This window comes from Zea mays, chromosome 4 (assembly GCF_902167145.1).
Source record: "Zea mays cultivar B73 chromosome 4, Zm-B73-REFERENCE-NAM-5.0, whole genome shotgun sequence".
NCBI lineage: Eukaryota > Viridiplantae > Streptophyta > Magnoliopsida > Poales > Poaceae > Zea > Zea mays.
In genome coordinates, this window is record NC_050099.1 from 93,372,089 (window position 1) to 93,395,093 (window position 23,005).

Below are 23,005 nucleotides of genomic sequence, written 5' to 3' on the forward strand. Positions count from 1 at the left end.
CCCATGGGAACAAATGGGCATCTCGACCTCGACATGGGAGGTAAGTCTGTAGATCAAAAGGTATATCGGTCGATGATAGGATCTTTACTCTATTTATGTGCATCTCGGCCGGATATTATGCTTTCCGTATGCATGTGTGCAAGGTTTCAAGCCAATCCTAAGGAAGTTCACCTTATGGCCGTGAAAAGAATCATGAGATATTTAGTTTATACTCCTAAGTTTGGTCTTTGGTACCCCAAGGGATCCACTTTTGATTTAATAGGATATTCAGATGCCGATTGGGCAGGGTGTAAAATTGATAGGAAGAGCACATCAGGGACTTGTCAGTTTCTGGGAAGATCCCTGGTGTCTTGGGCTTCAAAGAAACAAAACTCAGTAGCTCTTTCCATCGCCAAAGCCGAGTATATTGCCGCAGGACATTGTTGTGTGCAATTACTTTGGATGAGGCAAACCCTTAGGGACTATGGCTACAAATTGAGCAAAGTCCCTCTCCTATGTGACAATGAGAGTGCAATCCGCATGGTGGATAATCCCGTTGAACACAGCCGCACTAAGCACATAGACATTTGGTATCACTTTTTGAGGGATCACCAACAAAGGGGGATATCGAGATAGCTTATGTTAGCACCAAAGAACAATTAGCCGATATCTTTACCAAACCATTAGATGAGAAAACCTTTAGCAAACTTAGGAATGAGCTAAATATACTTGATTCTCGGAACTTTGATTGAAACTTTGCACACATAGCTCATTTATATACCTTTGATCATATCTCTTTTATGTCTACGACTAATGTGTTTTCAAGTATATTTCTATGCTAAGTCGTAGATTGAAAGGGAAATGGAGTCTTCGACGAAGACAAGGCTTTCACTCAACTCTATCGGTATCTTTTACCCTTTGCCATCACTCCACATCACTCTCAAATTGGTATAATCCTTCACTCACATTTACTTGTACTAATGGGGAGAAAGTTTACACGGGCTCACAAAGACTCCGTTTTTGGCGATTAATGCCAAAGGGGGAGAGAGTATTAGCCCAAAGCAAAAGGACCGCTCCACCAAACTTCAAAAAATTTCGAAATGATGATTTATGTTTGTCTTTTCAATTGGTTTCTTATGATGAAAATTCTTAGTTGATATATTTCAAATTGGTATGTTGTTTTTCAATGGATACATTTTCAAAAGCATCCCAAGTATAAGATTCCAATTGATATCTATTAAGACCCTCTTGAAAGCTAAGAGGAGAATTTCATTTAGGGGGAGTTTTGTTTAAGTCAAAAGAAAAGCATTTGAAACAGGGGGGAAATTTCAAATCTTGAAAATGCTTCTTGAAATCATATTCATATACCTTTGACTATTTGCAAAAAGACTTTGAAAAAAAATTCCAAAAGAACTTGCAAAAACAAAACAAGTGGTGCAAGCGTGGTCCAAAATGTTAAATAAAAGAAAGCAAACCATGCATATCTAGTGAAACTATAAATTGGTTTAATTCCAAGCAACCTACGCACTTACCTTATGCAAACTAGTTCGATTCTGCACTTATATATTTGCTTTAGTTTGTGTTGGCATCAATCACCAAAAGAGGGGAGATTGAAAGGCAAATAGGGTTTAACCTTTTCCTATAAATAATTTTGGTGGTTGAATGCCCAACACAAATAATTGGACTAACTAGTTTGCTCTAGATTATATATTCTACAGGTGCATAAAGGTTCAACACAAACCAATAAAAAGATCAAAATAGGGTTCAAAAGAAAGGAGCAAAAGAAACTAAAGAGTACCCTGTTCTGGCGCACCAGACTGTCCGGTGTGCCACCGGATAGTGTCCGGTGTGCCACCAGACAATGTCCGGTGCACCAGGACCGTACAAGTCCAAACTCTTCACCTTCGGGTTTCTCAAGCGTCGCTCTGCTATAATTCACCGGACTGTCTGGTGTGCCACCGGACTATCCGGTGTGACAGCGGAGCAACGGCTCTTCGGCGCAACGGTAGACTGCACAGTGCCCCTGACAGCGCTACAGTTCGTGGCAGAAGTCAGAGCAGAGGTCAGAGGCGCACCAGACAGTAAACAGTGCATGTCTGGTGTGGCACCGGACTGTCCGGTGCCACAAGAAGACAAAGCTCCAACTAACAGTTGGGTGACGTGGCTAGCGCATCGGACAGTGTCTGGTGGCGCACCGGACTGTCCGGTGCACCCATCGATAGTAGCCACCCGCAACGGTTGAATTGGTGGTTGGGGGCTATAAATACCCCACAACCACCTCCACTCCAACCATCCAAGCATTCACTACTTCACATTCAATACAAGAGCAATAGACATCACTCCATAGACACAATTCAAGTGATCGATTCACTCAAAGTCTCCAATTCAACTCTAGCGCATTTAGACTTGTGAGAGGATCATTAGTGTTTCTTTGTTGCTATTGTTTGCTTGGTTGGCTTTCTTCTTCCTCATTCTTGTTCTCTAAGTGACTTGTAATCAAAGCAAGAGACACCAACTGTGTGGTGGTCCTTGTGGGGTCTAAGTGACCCGTTTGATTAAGGAGAAAGCTCACTCGGTCTAGATGACCGTTTGAGAGAGGGAAAGGGTTGAAAGAGACCCGGTCTTTGTGACCACCTGAACGGGGACTAGGTTCTTTAGAACCAAACCTCGGTAAAACAAATCACCGTGTCATCTGCTTTATTTTTTTTGGTTGATATGTTTTCCCCTCTCTCCCAGACTTAAAATTTATTCTAACGCTAACCCCGGCTTGTAGTGTGTTCAAAGTTGTAAATTTCAGTTTCCTCCTATCCACCCCTCTCTAGGTGACTTTCAGGAATACAAAATATGAAATTAGGTCTAATTCTATGAATATTTAAAAGATTAGGGTTCAATCTGCAAGAATACAGGGGCCTACGCGCGAAAACCAGGGACGGTAGGTCGATTCTGAACAAACCGAGGGTCTCTTGAATAAAACTACCGCGCAAAGGGTTATCGGGTGATTCCAACCGTTAGATCAGAAACCGATGGCCGAGATTAGATCTGCGGCCGAGGGCACGCGCGCGCGGGCGGGCGAGCGCTGACAGGCGGGCCAGGGGGTGTCAACGACTGAGGGGGAGGGCACACTGACCGATCGGGCCTAGCGCCAGGGGACACGGGCGCTGACAGGCGAGCCAGGGGCGCAGGGCGCGCGTGCACGAAGTGGTATCCTTGATCTAGGTCGTGCGATCAAGATCAGACGGGCGAGATCAGACCGGGGGGGTGAACGGCTGCAGGCGGCGCTACTCCTCTCCGTGGCGGTGAAGTCGCCGGAGTTGGGGCAGGCGCGTGCTAGGGTGGTTCCAGGGTCGTCGAAATCGGGCAGAGAGGGAGAGAATGCCACTGTAACACCCCTGGTGTTACTGTCACTAAAACTTGAGCATAACATCATGAGCATTAGCGTATCATGTGTTTGTTACACTTAGAGTGCATTCACTAGGCAAAAATTTCAAGCAAGTTGTATTGATGTGACTGGTCATGTGTGAAACCCTAGGGTAGGGTACTTAACCCTAAAACAGGCTTAGGAGTGACAATGAGGCCCAAACATGAGAAAATTTCAAAACTCATTAGAAATGGTCATAAGATATCACCATTAATGGTCTTGAGTGGCATCCAAACCCTAAAAGTGCCAAAAACCCTAAACAGACCACTAGAAAACCCTCAGTTGAAACCCTAGGGGTTATATGTAAATTTTGCACACTTATGGATCTAAGTGCAAGAACCAAGGCATTAGGGTACCTCAAATCATATGGTTCACATATTTGAGGATTTGCAAAAACTGAATTCAAGAATCATATGGTTCAAATCATATGGTTCACATATTTGGTTCAAACCATGAGATTTGGGCTTATTTGCAAAAATCCACTCTACACCTCTCATGTGACTAAGTCTAAAAACTAGTGAAAGGGCTGAGTTTGGAGCTCTGTAGTTCTAAAAATACAAGGAAGTTGCCTAGGGTCAACACATCAAAGTTATAGAACTATGATAGGAGAACAACTTTGCTTAAGTACTTAAGCCTTGGTATTATACAAAATTAAGAGTTAAATGGGTTTGAAGTTGGGCTGTCAGGCTGAGAATCTGTGATGTTCAGAAAAACCAGTGGTACAGGACCAACTTCAGGATCAGGTGGAGCTCGATTTAATGGGTAATTAGCTAAGACCTTTGTAGCAAGATTAAAGTTGGATTATAGGGGAGTAACTTTGGTACAGTCATCTTCTTTGGTTGTTGTACAAAAATTAAAGAAACAACAGCCCGAAGTTGCTCTGTCAGAACCATGTCGAGCTACTGAAGTGTTACTGAAAACTGAATTCAAGAACAGGAATGGTCACAGTGGAATGGGGCCGAATTGGAAGCACCATATCTTTGATTCTAGGGATTCTATAGTACGATTAAAGATTGTTGTTTAGTGAACAAACTTTATTAATAGAGATTACCCTGTTATTAACAAGAATCAAGAGAAAGGGGAGGCGAAAGGGGGTCGGTTGAATAAAGCGCTGAAGATCAGAACACTAAAATATCTAAAAAGCAAGGACAAAGATCAAGGGCACTGTAGAATCGGATGTGTTCGAGTGATTTGGGGTAAGGATCGACCGCGAGGAGATAGCTTCGGACGTGTCACGATTCCATGGACCTAGCCAGAGCCTAGCCGTAGATAATTCACCGGCGGTCGTCGTGGCTCGGTCATTTACGCCGCCTTGTCACTCATGCCTCGCTCTTCCCTCACTGTGTCTCTTCTTTACGTGGTAACCATGCACAAATGATGTAATCCGAGGCCATGGATCGCTAGCTGGACCACCGGGCCTATAAATAGCCCCGCCACCCACGACGAGGTATTCACCAGTTCACCAGTGAGCTGGGTTGAAGCATAAATTCATAGAATCCTCTCCACCTCTCCCCAAATTAGTGGTGCACAGTGAAAAAGCAGTCCTTTGCGACCGTGTAGCCCCAACCGCACCTCCTAATTCCACTAGAACCCGTCGCGGCACCATTTTCCCCCTTCTCAGTCACCGACGAGCGAAAATCCTCCGCGCTCCGTGGCCAGCCGCTCCCAGTTCTGCTCCTGCTCTTCTTAATCGTGTTTTAGCACCCATACATGCTCGTGATACTCATCGGCTCAACCCTCTATGCTCGACCACACTCAATTAACCGAAACACATGGAATTGTATTCGGTATTCCCCGCCACCGTGGTCAGGCTAAGCCAGGACCATAATCACCCAATTAAAGCTTATTCTAGGGTTGTCTCGGGTCCGTGATACTTGCCCAGTAAGTAATTTGAGCAGCCACCACCGATCTTGACCGGTCCGAGCAACAGGGTGGTCGGCGGTGGGCGCGCCGTAATCTTGGGTCAATTTGGAGAAGAAACAACAACCGGGGACCTCTGTGCATTTGTCAGTGAGACATTGAATAGTAGCTCAGGGCTCTTTACCAGTTATTTGATTTAATAGGGGCCTTTTCGCAAGACCGGCAGCGCGGGCATGGGGGCCGCGCGTGTCCTCCATTCTGCAGGCCGATTTGGGCTGAATTTAGCCCAACACGGTTCATAGTTTCTCTTTTTATTTTTCTGCCAGGATTAGAGAATTTCTAGAAAATTGTAATAAAATGTTAAAAATACAAGACCAATTTTGCTAGGCTCCTAAATTTCTATAGTATTTAATAAAAATATTTTTATGATTTTTAATCCAAATAAGAAATTATGGAGTATTTAAAATAGCCAAAACCTATACTCCTGGAATTTTAGAAATTGAGTAATAACTCCAAAAATCACCAAACTTTTTGGATAAGCTTAAAATGTTATTTAGAAGCCTTGGGTAAAGTTTGGTATGATTTGGACAAAGTTTGGTACCTAAACCCCAAAACCCTAATCTTATAGTGATGCCTGCCCTATGAACTACAGTACTGACTCCAAAAACCCTAGTTTTCTGGAATACCGTGAAGGAAAATTGTATTCAAGACCTAATATGATGTACTTTTATTTTGCATTTTCATAAGCATTACATGGGCATTCATGGTTGTATATATGATATATATTGAAAACGAAGAAGAAGTAGAAGTTGAAGAAGAAAGAGCTACATCACCACCTAAAGACCCACCTGCCGGGAACTGCTTTTATTTTGACATTTGTGGAGCAGAGCCTGACTCTCCTATAACACAAGGAAAGCCCTGGTGCATTTGCCACCTCCTTGCTATTTTAAAATCTTTCTCACTTGCTTGATGCATTAGGTGATAGGAGTTGTGTGCTTAAACCGTTGATGCATTTCCTTCCTTGGAATTTTGATTACCTTTTCTTGATCACCTGTTTTATAAAAAGGTTTTTCTTATGCTTAGTCTTGCTCTAGAAAAACAAAATGTTTTGTTTTGACAAAAGATGATGCTTCAAGTGGGATGGGATGTTTTTCAAAAATAAAAACTGGATGGTGGATCCATCATGGCCGTGATGGGTTCAACATCGGAAAAGATGTACCTCTGTCGGTTACCAAACTTTGGGTTGAAATGATAAAGTTGAGACCGGGCGGGTGACTTGCACGAGAAGAGAGTCTCGATGTAGTGTCTCCGTTTGAGTCGATTAAGGACCTTGTCGATGTAGGCTTGATGATCGAGGACCCTTTAACTGGTCACATGCCTCATCATGGGTAAGCTTTGCCTCGGGTAGACTAATACCAGAATAAGATAACACGCAATGGGAGTGGAGAGATGGCGAGAGTAGCGTGTACCCTCCATGGCAAGAGGCTGGACGGTGGTGTATCTGTGCTCTTGGTTGGCGTGAACCTGATCTGGTCTTAAGAACCCCGGTGGCGAGTTGACATATGCAAGGGTTAAGTGCTACATATGTCGTGTCATTGGAGATCCTCAGCTGAGTATTAATCGATTCGGATCGCCGTTACTTCTCGAACATGAAGTCTTGGTCACTGCCCTACACGTAGCATTCCAGTGAACAAGAAGGGTTGATAAGAAAATGGCTAGTATAGGCCAAGTGCTTGAACTAGGGTAGAAAGAACTCTAAAATCAGGTAATGACTTAACTTACTAATTAAAATTGGATTTTTAAGGATCCACTATTAGTAAGCATTTCTCCAAATAGAGTCTTGATTTTTGATTGAGCCTTACCTTGACTCCCTCAAGACCAGCATATCCTTAAGAGTCTTTTATTTTGACGGGTAAGACTTGCGAAAGTACACTTTGTACTCAGGGTTTTTGAACCCATGTTGTTGTAGGTGAGGAAGCAGCAAATTTTGTTGCTTTTGTTCCAAGGTGGTGCCAAAGGAAGAAAATCAGGACTGAAGCCTCGGGAGGAAGTGTCCTCCTTTATAAACTTTTTACTGATAAGCGGGAGGGGTTTTGCCTCCCGGGTTTGTAATAATATTACTCCTGCACTCTTATATATTACTGGTCTGTAATAATAATACTCTTTCTATACTTTAATATAAAATAAGCTGTTGTAACTGCTTCCGCATATTCGTTCCTCCGATGTATTGTAATATCTGCGTGACGGGTGAAACGCTCTTGGGCAAGGTAAAGAATTGAGATACCGAACTTGCCAAGTGATCAGGTGCATCTGTAGGGTTGTCCGAGGTCTGATGGACAAGGACAACTGTAGGTGGGCCTAATGACTTGGGAGGTTCTATCATAGCTGGTATCGAAGCGAAGCCCATCTCTGTAGATATTATGAGACATTTCAAAAAGAATTTTCAAAGACTTATCTAAAGAAATTTTCTTTCATTCTTATCTTACTACCTTCTAAAGTACTAATCTTATAAGACCAGGTAGTAGAGTGCAATGTATAGAAGGTTGTGAATCAACGAAAGTTGATTCTGTAATTATGCATGCATCATGTTAAAAAAACTATACTAATAAAGTTTTCCCCCTTATGGAGATATACCGCCGCGCACAAGGAAAACCGCGCGTAAGTCCACTAGACCGATTGGCATACCTCGGCACCAGCTGGCTCCAAGGCATGAGGAGAGCAGCAGCGGTAGTAATGACCCCATTGGAGACCTAGAAGCCCAGGTGGAGCAGCTTCGAACGGAGCTACGTCACAGAAACAGGGTGTGGGTAGAAGATGGTCAGCGTATAAATAAGTTAAGAGCTGACGTCCGACATCTGCAAGACGAGCTTGCTGAACGGGATTTGGCAATCAATTGGGCTGTCAATTCACGTTCCTGTGCTTAGGACCGGGAAGCCAAAGCTTGAGCCCGTGTGGAGGAGCTTAGCACGGTCATTGATAACTTGCAGGTGTACTGCAATACATTACATGAGAAAGTTCATGAATTGTATTCGCGACTGCACCCAGACGTACCTGCCGACCCTGTTGGAATGGGAGCCAGACCTTCTAGAATAGCAGGTGAAGCACTTGGTGGGGAATTGGACCTTTTCAAGCCCCCTCCTTCTATGAACCTGGCTGACGAACGGTCCCCTACAACCGACAGTGAAGCTACCAAGGACGATAAATACTAGAAGTAGTATACTTTAGATATAGTACTAATGTAATATAGGTAATGAAGTCATGTTGTACATTGAGTCTGTATCATTACGTCCTAGTAATGTAAAATGATGGTGTATATTAGCATGTTATATTTTTCCCAAATATTTCTTTGCTTCAGATGCCATCCAGAACTCGTGCACATGACGGCGCGGGAACGTCCCGTGGTCAAGAAGATACACCCAATCCACCGCCGGTATCGCCCACATTGGCCGAGGCCATCGCTGCCTTGGTCACTGCGACCGCTGACAACACCCGCTTTCTACGTGAAATGGCGGGAAATCAATTTCAGCAACAAGGCGGGAGGGCTTATCAGCAGGGACCCCGTGAAACTTCGTACCTGGATTTCTCGGAAACCCTTCGCCCACTTTTCGTCAAAGCCGAAGACCCTCTCGAAGCCGACGAATGGGTAAGGGTCATTGGACAGAAATTTGGACTCATCCGTAGCACGGAGACCCAAAAGCTGTTGTTCGCGGCTCAACAGTTAAGAGGCCTTGCCAACACCTGGTGGGGAAATTATGTCGCCATTCAACCTGCCAGACATCAGGTCACATGGGACAAAATTAAATTGGCATTTTGTGAGCACTACATTCCAGAAGGAGTGCTGCACATGAAGCAGGAAGAATTCATGCGACTCAAGCAAGGAGAAGATATTGTTATGCAGTATCTCAACAAATTCAATCATTTGTCCCAATATGCAATTGACCAGGTCAATACTGACCTGAAAAAGAGGAATTGTTTTATGAGAGGCCTCAATGACCAGCTTCAAAGAAAGATGGCCACCTGCCTTGATCTCTCCTACAGCAGGGCTATCAGCACAGCGCTGGCAGTTGAAGCTAAGCACATAGGCCCAGGGAAGTCAAAGGGATTCTGAGGTGACAGGTCCAACCAGGGGCCTTAAAAGCGACAAAGGTTGGTAATCCGACCTTCCAATCAAAACCGTTCTTCACCTCATCCACCCTCCTACCCCTTGAAACACCCTGTCTTCATTCGCCCTGCCACTGCCCCCACTTCAACAACTCAGCCGAGTGCCCCTGGTGATCGTTTCCCCGCCCTCCCGAGCTCTTCAACTGGCTACTTCAATTGTGGGAAGTCTGGACATTTTATCAAAGACTGCCCATATCCGAGGCAGAACAAATCCAATAGTCAGCAGAACCCAGGGAGTTCAAGCCAAGGCAAGGGAAACACGACAAATAATGCAGCGAGCAAGAGTATAAAGAAGACTGGGCGAATATACTACACGCAAGTGGCCACTACACCAGAGGAAGAGCCGGTTATGATGGGTACGTTTCTTGTGGCCAATCACCCAGCGGTTATTCTCTTTGATTCTGGTTCTTCGCATACATTCATAAGCAAGAAGTTTGTGGAGAAATATTGCATTCCTTGCATTGAATCAAGGGAAGGGTTTATTATTCATTCGCTTGGGGGACAAATATTCACTAAAGAAGTGGCTTTCCATGTGCCCGTAACATTGGCTGAACGGGACTTTCTCACAAATATGATTATTTTGAAAGGCCAAGATATAAATGTAATTCTGGGCATGAATTGGTTAGCCCAGCACAAAGCTATCCTCAACACTGATATGAGAACCATCAGGTTGAGCTATGGCCATGAATAAATTCTCTTGTCCATCCCTGTAGCTATTCCAGCTAAACCATTTGGCAGAGTCTATGAAGCTATCATACCGGAAATCCAAGATATTCCGGTAGTGTGTGAATTCCCAGACGTCTTTCTGGAAGATCTGCCTGGATTACATCCAGAAAGAGATGTAGAGTTTGTGATTGAATTGAAGCCCGGTACGGCTCCTGTTTCTAGAAGGTCATACCGAGTGCCTCCAAATGAGTTGGCAGAGCTCAAGACTCAATTACAAGATCTACTGGAAAAGGGATACATCCGACCTAGTTCGTCACCTTGGGGTTGTCCCGCAATTTTTGTCAAGAAGAAAGATCAAACGCTTCGGATGTGCGTGGACTACAGACCCCTTAATGAGGTCACAATCAAGAATAAGTACCCTCTTCCCTGGATTGATATCTTATTTGATCAGCTACCGAAGCTTGGGTATTCTCTAAAATTGACCTCAGGTCGGGCTATCATCAGATCCGTATTCGACCCGAAGATATACCCAAGACCGCATTCACTACGCGGTATGGATTATTCGAATATTTGGTGATGTCTTTCGGACTAACGAATGCTCCTGCCCACTTCACATATCTGATGAACTCGGTATTCATGCCCGAGTTGGACAAATTTGTAGTGGTCTTCATTGACGATATCTTGATTTATTCCAAGAATGAAGAGGAGCATGCTCGGCATCTGCGGATCGTATTAACGCGCTTAAGGGAACATCAACTATATGCCAAATTTAGCAAGTGCGCGTTTTGGCTGGAAGAAATCCAATTTCTGGGACATGTATTATCTGCCAAAGGGATTGCGGTTGATCCCAACAAGGTCAAGGATATTTTAGAGTGGAAACCACCAACCACTATACATCAAGTCCGAAGTTTCCTTGGACTGGCTGGTTATTACCGCCGATTTATCCCAGATTTTTCCAAGCTTGTGAAGCCAATCACAAGTTTATTGAAGAATGATACAAAATTTAATTGGTCCTCAAGATGCAATGAAGCCTTCGAGCAGCTGAAAGTGTTATTGACCACTGCTCTGGTATTAGCTCAACCGGACATTAAAAAGCCTTTTGATGTGTATTGTGACGCATCAGGCAGTGGTTTAGGCTGTGTCTTGATGCAAGAGGGCCGAGTTATAGCGTATGCCTCAAGATAGTTGTGCCGGCATGAGGAACATTATCCAACTCATGATTTAGAATTAGCTATTGTGGTTCATGCCCTGAAAATATGGCATCATTATCTGCTGGGGAATATCTATCATATATATACAGATCATAAAAGCTTGAAGTACATTTTTACCCAGTCAGAACTAAATATGGGACATAGGAGATGGCTTGAGCTGATTAAGGATTATGAATTGGAAATTCATTATCACCCAGGCAAGGCCAACGTGGTGGCAGATGCACAAGTCGCAAGGCTTCCTGCCATTGTCTTACAATGAAAACCTCTGACATCACATTATGCCAAGAAATGGAGAAGTTAAACCTGGGAATGATTCAACATGGAACATTGAATCAATTGAAGCTTGAGTCGATTCTTCTGCAAGGGATTATTGATGCACAAAGAAGTGATGAGGGTATGAAACACATTCATGAGAAAATAAAGGTCGGTAAAGCAAACTGTTTCAGAAAGGATGATCAAGGCATTGTATGGTTTAATAACCGCATAGTTGTGCCCAAAAATGATGAAGTCCGCCAATAGATTCTGGATGAAGCTCATCTTAGTCGCTATTCCATTCATCCCGAAAGCACTAAGATGTATCATGATCTAAAGCAACATTATTGGTGGACCAAAATGAAGATCGAAATTGCACGCTATGTGGCAAGATGTGACACTTGTAGACGTGTCAAAGCCATACACATTAAAACTGCTGGTCCATTGCAATCTTTACCTATCCCGACCTGCAAATGGGAGGACATTAGCATGGACTTCATTGTGGGATTACCTAGAACAGCAAAAGGGTTTGATTCCACCTAGGTTATCATTGATCGACTTACAAAGATCACCCACTTCCTCCCAGTTAAGGTAAAGTATCCCGTAATCACATATGCGGAACTTTACATTGCTCGTGTTCTTAGTCTGCACGGGATTCCGAAAACAATTGTGTCGGACTGTGGACCACAATTTGTATCCAAATTCTGGGAAGAACTCCACAAATCTTTGGGTACTAAGTTGCTCCATAGTTCGGCCTATCATCCTCAAACCAGTGGGCAGACTGAGAAAGTGAACCAGATACTTGAAGACATGTTGTGAGCATGTGTTTTAGAATTTCCGTAGAAATGGGACGACTGTTTACCATTGGCAGAGTTTTCATATAACAACAGTTATCAAGAAAGTATCAAGATGGCACCTTTTGAAGCTTTATATGGACGACAGTGCCATACTCCATTAAATTGGTCTGAACCAGCTGAAAGATGATTTTTCAGGCCTGATATGGTTAAGGAAATGGAAGAAAAAGTTCAACGAATTATACATAATTTGAAAGAAGCACAGCCTCAACAAAAGAGTTATGCAGGCAAACGACGCAAACCCTTGTACTTTCAAGTCGGAGATCATGTGTATCTAAAAGTATCACCAATGAGGGGTGTATCTCGTTTCGGGGTAAAAGGGAAACTTGCACCTCAGTACATTGGTCCATTCCTCATTCTTGAACAATGTGGACCAGTGGCATACCGACTCCAACTATCTGAAACATTGTCTGCTGTGCATAATGTGTTTCATGTGTCCCAATTAAAGAAGTGTCTTTGGGTTCCAGATCGAACCGTTGAAGTGACATATATTGCCTTAGAACCAGACTTGACATATTCAGAACATCCTATTCGAGTCCTGGATCAAAAGAACAGGGTTACCTGAAAGAGAACTCTCAAATTTTATAAGATACAATGGAACCAACACATGGAAGATGAAGCTACATGGGAAACTCAAGACTTTCTAGAAAAGAATTTCCCAAGCTTTTTAGCTTCATGTAAATTGTGAGATATATACAATTGTTGTAATAGAGGAATAAACCCCATACCACCCCTTGCCTTGTACAAGAAATAAGGAAATAAAAATATGACGTGTTTCCTTTTCCATTACTTGCCCTAGGACTTTTGAATCTCGAGACGAGATTCTTTTATGGGGGGAAGGATGTAACACCCCTGGTGTTACTGTCACTAAAACTTGAGCATAACATCATGAGCATTAGCATATCATGTGTTTGTTACACTTAGAGTGCATTCACTAGGCAAAAATTTCAAGCAAGTTGTATTGCTGTGACTGGTCATGTGTGAAACCCTAGGGTAGGGTACTTAACCCTAAAACAGGCTTAGGAGTGACAATGAGGCCCAAACATGAGAAAATTTCAAAACTCATTAGAAATGGTCATAAGATATAACCATTAATGGATTTGAGTGGCATCCAAACACTAAAAGTGCCAAAAACCCTAAACAGACCACTGGAAAACCCTGAGTTGAAACCCTAGGGGGTTATATGAAAATTTTGCACACTTTTGGATCTAAGTGCAAGAACCAAGTCATTAGGGTACCTCAAATCATATGGTTCACATATTTGAGGATTTGCAAATCAAACCATGAGATTTGGGCTTATTTGCAAAATTCCACTCTACACCTCTCATGTGACTAAGTCTGAAAACCAGTGAACAAGGCTGACTTTGGAGCTCTGTAGTTCTAAAAATACAAGGAAGTTGCCTAGGGTCAACACATCAAAGTTATAGAACTATAATAGGAGAACAACTTTGCTTGAGTACTTAAGCCTTGGTATTATACAAAATTAAGAGTTAAATGGGTTTGAAGTTGGGCTGTCGGGCTGAGAATCTGTGATGTTCAGAAAAACCAGTGGTACAGGACCAACTTCAGGATCAGGTGGAGCTCGATTTAATGGGTAATTGGCTAAGACCTTTGTAGCAAGATTAAAGTTGGATTATAGGGGAGTAACTTTGGTACAGTCATCTTCTCTGGTTGTTGTACAAAAATTAAAGAAACAACAGCCCGAAGTTGCTCTGTCAAAACCATGTCGAGCTACTAAAGTGTTACTGAAAACTAAATTCAAGAACAGGAATGGTCACAGTGGAATGGGGCCAAATTGGAAGCACCATATCTTTGATTCCATTCGGTTTCGGTCTAGGGATTCTATAGTACGATTAAAGACTGTTGTTTAGTGAACAAACTTTATTAATAGAGATTACCATGTTCTTAACAAGAATCAAGAGAAAGGGGAGGCGAAAGGGGGTCGGTTCAGTAAAGCGCTGAAGATCAGAACACTGAAATATCTGAAATGCGAGGACAAAGATCAAGGGCATTGTAGAATCGGATGTGTTCAAGTGATTTGGGGTAAGGATCGACCGCGGGGAGATAGCTTCGGACGTGTCGCGATTCCGCGAACCTAGCCAGAGCCTAGCCGGAGATAATTCACCGGCGGACACTGTGGCTCGGTCATTTCCGCCACCGTGTCACTCATGCCTTGCTCATCCCTCACTGTGTCTCTTCTTTACGTGGTAACCATGCACGAACGATGTAATCTGAGGCCGTGGATCGCTAGCCGGACCACCGCGCCTATAAATAGCCCCGCCACCCACGGCGAGGTATTCACCACTTCACCAGTGAGCTCAGTTGAAGCACAAATTCATGGAATTCTCTCCACCTCTCCCCAAATTAGTGGTGCACGGTGAAACAGTAGTCCTTTGCGACCGTGTAGCCCCAACTGCACCTCCTAATTCCACCAGAACCCGTCGCGGCACCATTTTCCCCCTTCTCAGTCTCCAGCGAGTGAAAATCCTCCGCGCTCCGTGGCTAGCCGTTCCTAGGTCTGCTCCTTCTCTTCTTAATTGTGTTTTAGCACCCATACATGCTCGTGACACTCATCGGCTCAACCCTCTATGCTCGACCACACTCAATTAACTGGAACACATGGAATTGTATTCGGTATTCCCCGCCACCATGGTCGGGCTAAGCCAAGACCATAATCACCCAATTAAAGCTTGTTCTAGGGTTGTCTCGGGTCCGTGATGCTTGCCCAGTAAGTAATTTGGGCAGCCACCACCGATCTTGGCTGGTCCGAGCAACAGGGTGGTCGGCGGTGAGCGCGCTGTAATCTTGGGTCAATTTGGAGAACAAACAAAAACCGGGGGACCTCTGTGCATTTGTCAGTGAGACATTGAATAGTAGCTAAGGGCTCTTCACCAGTTATTAACAGGGGCCTTTTCGCAAGACCGGCAGCGCAGGCGTGGGCGCGCGCGTGTCCTCCATTCTGCAGACCGGTTTGGGCTGAATTTAGCCCAACACTGTTCATAGTTTCTCTTTTTCTTTTTTTGTCAGGATTAGAGAATTTCTAGAAAATTGTAGAAAATGTTAAAAATGTTAAAATGTTATTTAAAAGCCTTGGGTAAAGTTTGGCATGATTTGGACAATGTGTGGTACCTAAACCCCAAAACTCTAATCTTCTAGTGATGCCTGCCCTATGAACTACAGTCACTACACGACGGTTCACTTACAGCGACCTACGGTTGGTTGCTAAAACGGCCTTCAGCGACCTACGGTTGGTCGCTAAAAACTTTTAGCGACCCATAAGGATGGTCGCTGTAAGTGCCGTCACTAAAGGCTTTAGCGACCGACATCTTTTTAGCGACCGACTGTCCGTTGCTAATATTATATATTTAGCGACCAACCGTGGATTGCTGTACTATAGATTTAGCAACCAACCGTAAGTCGTCATACTATACATTTAGCAACCAACAGAAAGTCGCCATTTTTATAGTTGTTATTAATAATAATATATATTTAATTAAGCACTACAAATCACAGTTTTTTATACACAAATCATAAAGACATACACAGTTAATCAGTATACCACAGTCATAGATCCATCACATAAACACAAAAGCACCACAATTATATATTCACAAAAGCATCACAATTATAATATCACTCACAACGTTGCAAATTTCTCTTTTGGAGAAAATACAAAACAAAATATCTAGCTGCATCCATCCAAAAGAACTTTTGATCTTTCTTGTTGTAGCATCCATAGGCACCACCGCGATCTGCTTGCTATTGTCATCATGGAGTAAACAAGTGACTTACTACCTCTAGGACCTCCCTCCTGACAAAATTAAAACCCAAATCATTAGTAGACTACTTAGAAATCCATTCCAAAATAGCACCTGTTGCACGTGCTTAGGCCCGGCCCTGCTACCCTTACTATGCACTGCTCTAATAATGATTATATATAGTACCATTTCAAATGCACTCACAGCAAAAATGTGTATACTCTTACCAAGTCGCCCTCCTCATGTACTGCTTCCAGGAATCACTCCCTGCTTCTCGTCCACCACCAGCTGCTTTTTCTCCACCAAATGCTCCACCAATTTCAGCACCATTAGTAGGTATGTTCACATTCACTATACCACAATCACTACCATGGGGCCTGCATAATAACAGAACAAACAGTGAGGCTTATTGGCAATCAAAAAATATAACCCAAAGGACCCCACAAAAGATGAGAACTTTTTGCAATAAATATTCAAATTTCAAAATATGTTATATAGGGTTTATTTTGTGGCCGAGTATGGTTAAATGTTTATGACATGTATGGAAACTCCAGCTGAGCTTACTGCTTTACTGGATATTATCAGATTGAATATATGATATTGGCACGCAAAAAAGACATGATTTTTTGTCCTAGAGAAGGGACTAGCTGAATAGTGTGATGTGTGAATATACCAACCAAAATGAAAAATAGTGAACCAGACTGTCCACCAGAATGCTACCATTCAATTAAGCAAAAACTAGAATGCTACCGATGCAGTACCACCAGTCCACCACACTGTCCACACAGGCATATAATGCAAAAGAGGGATGAGCAATACAGCTCGCATTTGCTTTCCACAAATACAGAGACATCCTTTGTTCAATACCAATTAAATTATCGGTATCATTGAGCTACTTACCCGAGCCACTTAAAAATAATATCTGGCCACTTTGTAAATATAAAACTGCTCAATCCTTGAGGAACAGAGTTATTGATTTCAATTGCTTCCTTCAAGGTCTGTAGGAAACACAAACCTCATGGATATTAGATACAGTAGTTCTCAATTGTAGAAATTAGAACAGATACAAAATACAAAAAAAAACATAATATTGAACTATATGCTACCTGAAATTTCATAACATAAAGGACAGGACCAAAGAGTTCTTCTTTCACAACTGGTGCAGAACGTGTAATTTCCACAATTGTTGGTTGCACAAAGTTTCCTTCTGATTCAATGGCAGATCCTCCAAAAAGGATTTTCCCTCCCTGAATAAAACATGTCAAATTATATTGTTAGCATTTAACGGCTTACATAAAGTAATACTTCCTCCAGGTAAAAATACTTGTCACATTTTACTTCAATGCATATCTTTTTACCATTAATTTCTTAATATCCTTCAAATTTATGCTTGCAATTATTTCGAACAAAGATAGATAACTTACATGCTTCACCTAAATAATTTAGTTACTGATGTTCGTAGTTTTTACGGTTTTGACCAAACCCTGTCCAAAACACTTTTTTGTGACCAGAGGGGTACATTTAACTTTGAATACCAACAAGGCAGTAAACTTGGAATACCAAAACTTGGAATACACATCCTCCTGGACGCGCGGAGCCGTGGACAGCAGAACGCTAGAACCTGCACGGCAGAGGCAGTGAGCCTGGGAGAACGCGCGGAGGTGACCTGCACAGCAGAACGGCAGAGGCAGAGGCAGTGAGCACGGCAGAGGCTAGAACCTGCACAGCAGAACGCGCGGAGCCGTGGTCCCGAAGTGCTGTCACTGTCGTGCTGGACTGCTGGGACCGCCGGACGCTGGGAGCCTAGGACCTGGTCGCCGGAAGTGCTGTCGTGCTGGGACGGCGGAGGGCCGGACCACCGGGAGGGATGTGCTACCGAGTGCCGACCTGCCGTGCAGCCCGTGCTGGGCGTTCCGCCGCGTTTCTCCGGCGGCGTGTGGAGAGCAGGAGCAGGAGGGACGGCGTGTAGAGGGCTAGAGGCTGCCAGCGCCATTAGGTTTGGGCTTAGATGGGCTGGGCCTAGCAGTGATGTCTGGATTTCTCGTGTTGAAGTATTCAATAACCAAAAATCAATCATACACAATAAAAAAATTATTCCAAATGCAAATACATAACAAACACTTAAAATAAAATTAATTACCATAAATATTATTAATAATTAAATGCATTATTTTTATTTTATGATTTTTATAGTGTTACAATTTTCTTTTCCATATTTTTTTTTTCTTTTCTACAATTCTTTTTTTTCTCTACTACAATTTAGCGATCAATGTTTACTTGTTTTAATTAATTTTTAGTCACTAACATCTATAGGTATGTTCAGGCTATAAGATTTGATAGTGACCCTTGCTCTATAGCGACCCACCGCTAGTCCCCGACGACATCTATAGCGACCAACCATAAGTTGTTAAATTTCTAGACTTTTAGCGACCAACCCACCGTTGCTACAAAAGGATTTAGCGACTGATAGTTGGTCTCTAACCTTTAGCAACCAACAGTTGGTACCTAATAAGGGTCGCTAAAGATCAACCGTCGTGTAGTGAGTACTGACTCCAAAAACCCTAGTTTCCTGGAATATCGTGAAGGAAAATTGTATTCAAGACCTAATATGATGTACTTTTATTATATTTGCATTTTCATAAGCATTACATGGACATTCATGGTTGTATATATGATATATATAGAAAACGAAGAAGAAGTAGAAGTTGAAGAAGAAAGAGCTACATCACCACCTGAAGACCCACCTGTCGGGAACTGCTTTTATTTTGACATTTGTGGAGCAGAGCCCGACTCTCCTATAACACAAGGCAAGCCCCGGTGCATTTTCCACCTCCTTGCTATTTTAAAATCTTTCTCACTTGCTTGATGCATTAGGTGATAGGAGTTGTGTGCTTAAACCGTTGATGCATTTCCTTCCTTGGAATTTTGATTACCTTTTATTGATCACCTGTTTTATAAAAAGGTTTTTCTTATGCTTAGTCTTGCTCTAGAAAAACAAAATGTTTTGTTTTGACAAAAGATGATGCTTCAAGTGGGATGGGATGTTTTTCAAAAATAAAACTGGATGGTGGATCCATCATGGCCGTGATGGGTTCAACATCAGAAAAGATGTACCTCTGTCAGGTACCAAACTTTGGGTTGAAATGATAAAGCTGAGACCGGGCAGGTAACTTGCACGAGAAGAGAGTCTTGGTGTAGTGTCTTCGTCTGAGTCGATTAAGGACCTTGTCGATGTAGGCTTGATGATCATGGACCCTTTAAATGGTCACATGCCTCATCATGGGTAAGCTTTGCCTCGGGCAGACTAATACCAGAATAAGATAACACGTAATGGGAGTGGAGAGATGGCAAGAGTAGTGTGTACCCTCCATGGCAAGAGGCTGGACGGTGGTGTATCTGTGCTCTCGGTTGGCGTGAACCTGATATGGCTTAAGAACCCCGGTGGCGAGTTGACATATGCAAGGGTTAAGTGCTACATATGTCGTGTGATTGGAGATCCTTAGCTGAGTATTAATCGAATTGGGACACCGTTACTTCTCGGACATGAAGACTTGGTCACTGCCCTACACGTAGCATTCCAGTGAACAAGAAGGGTTGATAAGAAAATGGCTAGTATAGGCCAAGTGCTTGAACTAGGGTAGAAAGAACTCTAAAATCAGGTCATGACTTAACTTGCTAATTAAAACTGGATTTTTAAGGATCCACTATTAGTAAGCATTTCTGCAAACAGAGTCTTGATTTTTTATTAAGCCTTACCTTGACTCCCTCAAGACCAGCATATCCTTGAGAGTCTTATTATTTTAATGGGTAAGACTTGCGAAAGTACACTTCGTACTCAGGGTTTTCGAACCCATGTTGTTGTAGGTGAGGAAGCAACAAAGTTTTGTTGCTTTTGTTTCAAGGTGGTGCCAAAGGAAGAAAATCAGGACTGAAGCCTCGGGAGGAAGTGTCCCCCTTTAAAAACTTTTTACTGATAAGCGGGAGAGGTTTTTGCCTCCCGGGTTTGTCATAATATTACTCCTGCACTCTTATATATTACTGGTCTTTGATAATAATACTCTTTCTATACTTTAATATAAAATAAGTTGTTGTAACTGCTTCCGCATATTTGTTCCTCTGATGTATTGTATTATCTGCGTGATGGGTGAAACGCTCTTGGGTAAGGTAAAGAATTGAGATACCAAACTTGCCAAGTGATCAGGTGCATCTGCAGGGTTGTTCGAGGTCTGATGGACAAGGACAACTATAGGTGGGCCTAATGACTTGGGAGGTTCTGTCATAGCCACGACGAACTTAGTGGCGGGGAAAAGGCCACGAATCCGAGGGCAAAGAGGGGAGAACGGCGGAGAGAAGGCCTTGGGCGGACCGGAGGAACTCCGGTGAAGGATTTCGACCACGGGGAGGGGGCTTGAGGCGCGCTAAGGCCTAGGATAGATTCAGTAGAGGGAGGGGTACCTTAGGGACTAACATCAGGGCACTAGGCCGGACTAATTTGGCCGGTCACCGCGCGGGTGCGGGGAACCGCCATGGACGAACTTCGGTGAAGCCGAAATTGGCCGACCACAGAGCGCAATTGGGAAAACTAGGCAAGGATACAGGTGTCTCAGCTCGGGGTGGAGCTCGGGGTGGCTTGGCGTGGTCTCCGGCGAGCTAGATGGCCGAGGAGGCGGGCGCGGGTCTCCGGCGAGGTCTAGCGGCGTGAGCAGAGAGCGAGCGAGGGCAGGACTGCGTGAATTGAGGTGGGGGAGTGAGTGCGGGCACGGGTGGGGCTCAAAAAGGGCTGGGGGCATGGGCAAAGCGATGTGGCCGAGGATCCCGGCGACGTGCGCGAGTGCGCGCTCGCTGGTCCACGGCGGGCGCGGGGAGGGCGAAGCTGACAGGGGAGGTCCACGGCGCAGAGAGAGAAGGGGCGCGCGGGCAACGACTCAGCGCCTGGCAGTGCGGGCCCACGAGACAGAGAAGGAAGAGGGATGCATGGGTGGGGCAACTAGCGCTGACAATTCGGCCCCACTGGGCAGCGAGCGAGAGGGAGGGAAAGGAGCGCGGGATAGACTGCCGCTGACAGGCGGGACCCGCCTGTCAGGGGCGGCAGGCGCGCGGGCGCGCGGCCTGGCTGGGCCGAGCTGGGCCAGAATGGCTTTTCCTTTTTCCCTGAATTTCCTAATACCTTTTCTATTTCTTTTCTCTAGGATTTTCAATTCCAAATTCAAATTAGGTTTCAAATTCAAACTAATTCAAACATGTGCAACAATTCAAAGAATATTTAAGCTCAGCATGATGCAACATGTCATGACCCATAGTGTTTTGGCAAAAATAAATAATTAACCTCCACTAACTTAAGCTAATTCTACTTAAAAGGAAGAGAGAGAGACAATCTAGAGATATATAGAAACTAGAGAGAGAAGAGTAACACATGAATTTGGGTGATAATTAGAAAGAAATTTTATACCCCCAAATTTAGGGTGTTACACGATGGTTCGTGCAGAGGCACGTCAGAATTTCTTGCAGAGTTAGACAGGTTCAGGACGCTTAGAATTGTGTAATTCCCTACTTCCTGTTGGGGGTCAGTATTGATTTCTGGAGTACAAGGGTTACAAGTAAGCTCTGAGATAGCTCAATCATTGCCTCTAGAGATGGGGTGGAATGGTGTTTGAAGATGATTTTGTAGAGGGTCTTCCTTGGCCTTATATACACGACCAGAGAAATATCCCTTTAAAAGTGGTGATCACTATCTACTTCGCTTATCCCCTCCTTTGTCGCAGATTGCTATTCTGTACATCTAGAACCTTGATCGCCTAGCCGCCCGAGTTATCACCGAATGTATAGCCCTTTGGGTGTTTGCAAACGCATCATCCGAGATATCAGTGCTTTAGTGGCGCCTAACTCGGACGTCGGTCTTTGTTACCTTGGATCGGGCTCGCCCAAGCTGGCCACATCCTGTCGGCACGTCTCGTAGGACGACTCAATAAGGGGCCTGTCAGGCAGCCCGTGATACGTTTTGCGACGTCTGGTTTGGGGTGGAGCGCTAGTGTATCTTGAGGCTTCACGCCGTTGACTGCGCCGTTGTAGTTGGAGAGCGCCGCCGGTCTGCTGACTGGGAAGGGGGTCTCTCTTTAGCCATTGGATTATATGTTCAAGGGTTAGATTCGATCCAAGGGTGGCTGGATGCGATCCGTAGATCGTGGAGTGTGCGGCTGTGATTAGATCAGGGTTCATTAAACCACAATCGTCGATCTCCAATCTGACATATCACGATGCATATCGGTTCATAAAATGGGGGATTTAATCCTGGTCGTAGGGTTTTGATCAGACGATCGTTGTGTGTGCATACACCTTTGTCGAGCACCTTTTGCAGAAGAGCCCCTCAGGTTTGGGGTAATAAACTCGCCATCCCTCCACCATAGGAGAACTTTGCATCTGAGTCCCTAGGATTAACAAACAAACCCCTAGAATCTATAAGATTAATATTAGATAGCTCTAAAACTTAATTAGCCCATAACTTTTGCATTATAACTTCGATTTAATCCGTTTAAGTCGCATTAGCTTTGTAATAACATTGCCTACAGAGTAACAACATTATTTTTTTACCATGTCAAATATTTTTATAAATAGATATTTATTTAACCTATGTGTGGTAGATTAATCTCTTTAATCAAATTTATGAAACAATTTAGCAACAGTAATATTTTGCAAGAGCAAAGCACCCCTAGGGACATTGTAACTTGTATATTACTGCCAAATCATGTTTACTTAAGCTGAAAACTTAAACTTGTATTTTTAAAAAGTAAATAACTAAATGGATATAAAAAATACGCGAATCATGTACATGTATGAATTCTCTTCCAC

The 23,005-nt window shown here is 43.6% G+C and overlaps 1 protein-coding gene across 8 annotated transcripts; it reads right to left on the reverse strand.

The window, feature by feature from the left end:
• Positions 1–15,889: 15,889 nt before the first annotated feature.
• Positions 15,890–18,170, reverse strand: LOC103653517 (aldehyde dehydrogenase family 7 member A1-like). 8 transcript variants are annotated; one of them, XM_035967097.1, is made up of 7 exons: positions 17,879–18,154; positions 17,720–17,780; positions 17,584–17,643; positions 17,266–17,406; positions 17,060–17,157; positions 16,387–16,536; positions 15,971–16,212 (listed from the first exon to the last, which is right to left on the reverse strand). In XM_035967097.1, the coding sequence occupies exons 4-7, from the start codon at positions 17,275–17,277 to the stop codon at positions 16,170–16,172; spliced, it is 303 nt and encodes a 100-aa protein (XP_035822990.1). In that variant the 5' UTR covers positions 17,278–17,406; positions 17,584–17,643; positions 17,720–17,780; positions 17,879–18,154; the 3' UTR covers positions 15,971–16,169. The 8 variants fall into 8 exon arrangements, with proteins under 8 accessions (NP_001357839.1, XP_035822990.1, XP_035822986.1 ...); XM_035967093.1 differs by lacking the exon at positions 17,584–17,643; XM_035967096.1 differs by having other exon boundaries at positions 17,584–17,780.
• Positions 18,171–23,005: the final 4,835 nt, after the last annotated feature.

Coding starts and splice junctions, on each gene's coding strand:
- LOC103653517 (XM_035967092.1), bottom strand. CDS start 18,152: ATGGCGCTGGCAGCCTCTAGCCCTCTACACGCCGTCCCTCCTGCTCCT. Junction 17,781..17,878: donor CCGCGCGTTCTGCTGTGCAG/GTTCTAGCCTCT, acceptor TCTGCCGTGCAG/GTTCTAGCGTTCTGCTGTCC. Junction 17,407..17,719: donor GATGTGTATTCCAAGTTTTG/GTATTCCAAGTT, acceptor TGTTTTATTCAG/GGAGGGAAAATCCTTTTTGG.